Below are 7,111 nucleotides of genomic sequence, written 5' to 3'. Positions count from 1 at the left end.
GTCAGCCATTACTAGAAGAAGAACAGCAGGAGGATTTGATGGATGTGGAATATGAGAACGAAACTGCATCGTCAAAAGGTAACCTACAATATCTGTAATATAAAGTAGAACGATGTCGGTCTGTCTGTTTGTTGTTTGTTTGTCCAAATTCCCACAAACATTGTCTCCCAATTTTTGTTTTTTATTTTCCTTTCAATCTAAATTTCAAACAATTGGTTTGATCAAACGTTAGTTAAGTTTGTCTCAAGATATCCTTGTTCCAGGGGTGTATATTCTACATGGGATCCCTTAACCTAACCCACCTTCACCCACTCTCTACATTTATCTACTTTTTCTGGAATTTTTAATTTTTTAACTTTCTAATTTGACTAGTTTTTCTTTACGGCATTATCCTTATACTAAAGTAACAGGATGTCTGTGTGTCTGTTCAAAAGGATCTTGCTAACCGCTGAACCGATTGGGTTCTCCTTTACAGGGTACCTTCACATAGGTCCCGGGAAGGTTTATAACTATAAAACATCATGTTTAACATCGTATTTTTTTAGGTAAAGTTTGTACAGGCTGCAATACCAACTTCACAAAGGAAACCGAAAGTATATGTTATCAATGCTACGCAAACCAAGTTTTGGAGCGATTAAATAACAATCCTGAAGAAACTGACTACATTAATATTGTTGTAGACAATATTAACAACAATAATACCAACGATAATAATGATGCAGACAATGACAGCATTCAAGATGCCGAGGACTGGGAACACGTCGAAATGTTTGATATACCTGAAGATTATTTTGACCCAGATGATGACGATGACCCTGATGACGAACCTGATGGCGATCATGACGGGGATCGCTTCAAACATCTTACAGAACTTGAGAAAGAAATTGTTAATGATTTCAGAAGCGTTTGTGTTCTAGACAACCCCATCTCTCACAACAAAGTGAGACGCTCGTGTATTTTCAAATTTCCGTCATATAATACATTATTCAAACCCAAATACAAAGTTGAAATCAAAGAAAACAAATATAATCCTACAAATGCTCCTGGTTCACTGATTGAGTGCAGGTATGTTTATATACGATTTAGAAAGCGTAGCATTTCTATAATCATTACCAGAATTTCCGTACGTCCATTTTAAACATGTCGATTTTTCTCCTTTTTTAACAACAAACTTTCAAGTGTTCTAATTATCAGTTTGATCATTCTTTGGTATATTGCTTCCTGCGACAACTTGAGAACAATATTATAAGCGAAGCCACTCTATAATTAATTCCTTAAAATTTAAGTATGTGCATAAACCTTATCCTTCTTGAAGCATTTTTTTTTAACAAATTTACTTACATACAATTTTGGTTCGACTTTAATATTTTTAAATTCAGTTCAGATACTTCACAATTGTTAATGTCCGTTTGTCGTACCGTTTCAGTGCTTTGGTTTTTATGGATGTTGTCATCCTTGTTCCATTACTTTTCATCGTAATATTATTTGGAGCCCGATGGTGCAAAATTTCTTTGAATTGTGCAAGTTTTAGTTAAAAATATATTTCTTTTTCCAGATTCCCTACCTATGAGATCCTCCAAGACGCCATCACAGACTTTAAACGGTTGAATGGACAACAGGCCGTTGATGATCATATAACTTTTGACATCTCGGGCGACGGAGTGAAAGCAGCTCAGGGATCTCATATCTCCTATTATACTGTCTGGATTAGGTAAGTAATTAATATATTGTGGATTTGAAAGGGTTGGGTTGGGATAAAGTTCTTTTCATATACAGCATGACCCTCGAAAAGGTATTTTTTAGGATTGGCAGCCTATATTTCAAAGGATATCAAAATATTTGTTTTACATCAATTGACAGCCCAGATTTTTAAAGCCAAAGTTTAGGAAACCATTCAATAAACAAATAAGAAAGAAAACTAAGTTTACAATTGATACTTTTTTCTATTGCATACATATATAAAAATCTGTCTTACTGTATACCAGGACTTAATTAATACCATAAGTAAACCTAGTTTTTACCACTTTTACGGTAAAATTTTACCAGCCTTTACGTTTTATAAATCAGTGACTACAATTTTAAGTCTAAGGTATTAAATGCTATTATTATTAATTCTTCTTTATTATTTCAGGTTATTCTTCAACAAGGATTTCAGTGTTATATTGCCAGTCAGCATATTTGAGAAGACGAGGAGGCGTCCCTACAGTTACAACTTTCTGGATAATGTTACCCGATTCATCAACAAACTAATTCAAGAAGGATTACCTGGACATACCTTTCAATGTAGAACCATCATCCACGATGCCGTTGCCAGAGCCGATGTATTCGGCATTCTTGGCCATGGATCAAAAAATGGATGCCCACACTGTGACCTTCCAGGGATGGCTTTTTCACAGACTTATCTCCGTCAAAAGAACTTGGTATTGTTCGAATCAATGAATGTATTTTACCCCAGTGACAGTCAAAATATGGGTACGCCGAGGTCTGACGAGAAATTCCGCAAGTTAGAGGAAAATAATCAGAACATGAAAACCAGTTTTTCTGACCTTGACCCGAGCTTGGATTTAATACAAGATACCCCCAGTGATCCGATGCACGCGTTGCACCTGGGCTATGTAAAGAAAGTGATGACGTACCTGAAGAAAGGACGTAATAGTTATCCAGAATTGGAAGAAGAAGACTTAGTTCAAATGGAGAGAATTACAGGGATGTACTGCATTTGACTAAAGAAATGACGCGTAAAATAGGTGTTTTCTTCGCGCATTTCTCGGCACTGCGATAAAATTCTGCATTTCTAGATTTATGTCTATTACACATTATTTGTACGCCTTGTTATGCCGCTTAAAAGAGTGTTAGTTTGAAAAGTTTAAAGAACTTAAATTTTGAAAATTTTCTCCTTATCACCCATATTTTACCATGAACTGCAGTAACTCCAATTATAGATGAAATCAACGATCAATTGAAGCTTGTTGGCGATTTTGATCGCGTTCCCCGTACGTCCATCATGCGCCTGACAGAGAAGAAGCTAGCCCTCAATTTGAAAAGTTCTGAATTCAAAGTACTGGGCTTCTACCATATGATATTTTATGCAGAGGTAGGTTTTTACCATATTATAATCTTTTTAGAATTTAAAGCTTATTTCAGTTTCATTATATTGTATAGCAATAACATTCTTTTTAAATTTGCGCACGTGTGCTATATTATATATATATTTCTATTGAGGAGGGTGGACTTCCAATAAGTATATAGGGCGAAGCCCCTAGAGGCTAGGGGCGAAACAGCTAGTTTTACCTTAAATTATTACAATGTTTTTTTTTTCCAGTTGGCAAATCTTAAAGATGAACAACGTCTGATATGCAAGTTTTTATTCCACATATTGCGCAGTCTCGAAGAGCATATAACAACTGAACGTGTGGCTGAGCTCAAGACCATGATAATGGTCCTGAACTCAAAATTGGCGGAGATGTACAGCGAATCGTGCTTGAGTTACAATACTCACATGCTTTACCATATGCCGGAACATGTCCGCCGATTTGGACCATCCATGGCGTTCAGTTGTTATGCTTTCGAAAGTGCCAATCATGTGATATCAACTTACATCCGAGGATATAATTTTGGCCTTAAAGAGGTTTCAAACAGGTAATACTATTTTTTTTTAGTTGAGTTCCTTTGACTTTTAGTTTTGGTTTCAAGAAGTGTCACTTCTCCCCCCCCCCCCCCCACTCTTTACAAATTTTAATGTAATTTTTAAAAATGTAACATAACTTTCTTTCCGTGTATTGCTGATCAAACACTTAAGCTATAACGATTTCACCAGCAACATACCTTTCCGTTTAACAGCCATTAATGACATAAATGACATATTTAGATTGTTGATATTTCACACAGTGAAACCGTACATAAATGAAAAGCTGGCTGTCAGGGGAACAAGGAATGCCAACAAACGAAAGTTCGAGAGTAATCAATTCTATACAGACTGCCAAGACCTCTACTTTGTCCCAGACTGCCGTCGTGATAAAACAGTATGGTTGGTCCACAAAGTGAGGACATTTTTTCCGGCATACACCTTTCCTGAAGATTCCAGAATAATAGGTAGGGGTGTATATTTTGCACATGATTAATTGTTGTATAGAAATATTTCATGAACTATACATTTCATCTAATTTCTTTTTAACCTACCACAATTTATTTGTAATTCTCTTATCATGCCAGGAGGAGAGTGTGGTAAAGGGGGGGTCTAGGAAATATGAATTAAGTTTTATGGTTTTAAACACTGAAAATATACACCCCTGGTATTAGGAGTAGGCAAGACTGACGATCCCGAAGACTATAGCCATCCTCCAACACAACTAGCCTCCAACCTACTGAAGTACAGAGTAGCACATATCTCCGTACACCTGTTGCATCAAGATGTCTCCATCGTAATTCCTATCGGAATTTAATTTTGTACATTGAAAGCAGAGAAAGGGGGGGGGGGGGAAATGACACTTTTTAAAACCAAAACTAAAAGTTCCATATTGTACCCCTATAAAACAACTGCCATGCAAAATGACAGATCTGTAACTGTTTCTTTAGTTCAGTTCCTTTGACTTTTAGTTTTGGTTTCAAAAAGTGTCACTTCCCCCCCCCCCCTTTTGTTATAATATGTATGTAAAATGTTGTAAAATTCAACTGAAGGCCCTTCCCTCTTTATTTGGAATTTATGTGAAATGTACTTTAAAATATTTTTTTCATTAAAATTATTTTTTATAGCTAATTTTAAAAAAGGCATTTCAACTTAATTTAGCAAAACCCTACCTTTTTGGCCATCGATGGGTATGAAGTTAAAGTGTTATAAGTCTAGTCTGTAATTTGAAAGAGTACATGTTTGCAATTTAATTTAATTTTACATAAAATTTTAATTTCTGTCTACACATTTCAGATTTAAAACTATGCAAATTGCCCATGCCAACGACCTGGATAGAACAGCGTAATTTCGACTGGCAATTGACCAAGCTAGATCCCAAAATGACGAGGACTGGAAAGAGTGCTAGTTCTGTAAAGGTAAAAATTATATTTAAGGCCTAATTTACTATTGTACAAATTGCTGCTACCCTTCGCTCTTAAAACTTATAAATTCGCATGTTACCGGATCGAAAGGAAAACCTTATCGGTTCATGCTTAACAGACCACAAAAGATTATTGACCAAGTATAATTATTTATTAATTTTCCACAGTGTGTTTAACATTTGATATTAGTAATTAAAATTCTAGGGGCGTAGCCACTGCTATCTAATATCTTATTATGCATTGTAAATACAACAATTATTTCTTGTTTTAGAACAACAAGCCTACTGGAGGTGGCAAACCTAATGGAAGTGCCAGAGGTGGAAGTGCCAAAGCTGCAAGTGCCAAACCTGGAAGCAACAAATCTACTGGAGGTGGCAAAGGTACAACAGCAAAGGTAGGATTTTAAGTTTTATTGTTATCGGTTTTTGGTTTGTTGGTGTTTTGTTGTTAAACTAAACTTACTAACATGATGTCTGTTTGTGGGTTTGTACCAACAAATCTCGTTAACCGTTGAACAAATTGGGTCCCTCTAACCATATAACTTAACCTAGCCTAACCTAACACAGTCATTTTGTCGGGAGAGGGGGGGGGGGAGGGTAAAGTTTTAAAAAATAGAAGAAAAAAATTAGGATAATGCCGGTGTTGTTTAAAACTATAATCCTCGGTAAGTAATGCTTTACAATAATTATCTATATTATTTTTAGAACACAACTAGAACCACAACATCTCCAATAAGGATTACCCCACCTCCATCTCCACAGCCACGGCCACGGCCCCCCTCCGCGAGTCAACGGACCGCGAGAGTTGTAGTTCCTCCTGCAACATCATCACGACCCCAGTCCCAGTCATCACGACCCCAGGGATCATCTGCCCCTTCTGGTGAGATGGAAGAAAGCGAGGTATTATTTTTATTTCATTTTGTCATCCAGAGGATACAAATTACAATTATTTAGGATATATATCGACTTAGCCTGGAAAAAATAACTTGTAAGATTTGACTAAATTTTTGGTAAACATTGACCAATAAAAATTTACCTTGTAAATTTTTACAAACAAGTTGGTCAAATTTTACCAAGTTGATTTTTTGGTCAAAGTCCAAAAATCTGGACTTAGCCTAAAAATTTACCTTGTCAATTTTTACCAAAAAGTTGGTCAAATTTTACCAAGTTTTTTTGTTTGTCAAAGTCCAAAAATGATGGAAGATGCTTAGGATCACTTGCTCTTGTTTGTGGATAGTCTTCTTTTCTACCACGTAGTTTTTAAAATACCAAGACTTGAAAATATGTGGTTTAATATGTTTAATTTTAAGGATTTGTTCACCGGGGCCGTTATGAACCAAATTCAGAACCAATTTCAGCAGCTACGTACTTTCTTCACCTCACACATGAAAAATCAAATAGAGCCCATTAATGCGTCCATCAGAAACTTGGCAAACAAATCGTCCACAAACCATGAATTACTGAAGAATGAAATCAAAGACCTGCAAGACAGTGTATCAAGAGATATGGCTGAAAATACTGTAACGCTGACAACAGAAATGAAGAAAACCGGAAAATTAGTGGAAACCTTGGTGACTGATCTAAGAAGACTGACCAATGTGGATGAGCAACTTGAGGAGGAGGCGAATAAAGGGCCTAGTGAGAATCAGGATGTTGTCGTGGACCGTATTTTCTCACCAGAATTTTACAAAGAAAGAATACAGAACCATGACCCCTTGGAAAGAGATGGTTATATGCGAAGAGAAGAAATTGTCTTTTTCATCCAAAATTTCGATGACTCACTGAAAGTGGATAAAGGCTGGCAAACCTTACTGAAAGTATGCAGAGACACCATCACCTTCCTATATGTCGTGTTCGAGCAGTTCACCTTTGACGCCCGCATCACCGCTGCCTTTTGGACTGCTCCGGAACTTATTGATGACGAAACTGGTAAGTAAATATTATTTTGTAAATTTGACATGATGAGAAAACGTTTAAAACAGGGAGAAGGGAGGTGGGGGCAAGGGAAATAAACCGAATAAAAGGGGCATTCCTATTCTTGCTAGCAGGTGACCATGTACAAT

The 7,111-nt window shown here is 36.4% G+C and overlaps 1 protein-coding gene across 2 annotated transcripts; it reads left to right on the top strand.

Moving 5' to 3' along the window:
• Positions 1-1,904: 1,904 nt before the first annotated feature.
• Positions 1,905-4,146, top strand: LOC145315201 (uncharacterized). Of its 2 annotated transcripts, none has more exons than XM_080155243.1 (2): positions 1,905-3,094; positions 3,323-4,146. In XM_080155243.1, exons 1-2 carry the CDS (start codon positions 3,005-3,007, stop codon positions 3,641-3,643), a joined length of 411 nt encoding a protein of 136 aa, XP_080011369.1. In that variant the 5' UTR covers positions 1,905-3,004; the 3' UTR covers positions 3,644-4,146. Both variants share the same exon structure in this region; 1 of them encodes a protein (XP_080011369.1).
• Positions 4,147-7,111: the final 2,965 nt, after the last annotated feature.

Source organism: Acartia tonsa, chromosome 3, assembly GCF_053477335.1.
Source record: "Acartia tonsa isolate MP-2025a chromosome 3, ASM5347733v1, whole genome shotgun sequence".
NCBI classification, from domain to species: domain Eukaryota; kingdom Metazoa; phylum Arthropoda; class Copepoda; order Calanoida; family Acartiidae; genus Acartia; species Acartia tonsa.
Note: the sequence above shows the minus strand (reverse complement) of the source record. Positions and strands in the feature narration are given on the sequence as shown.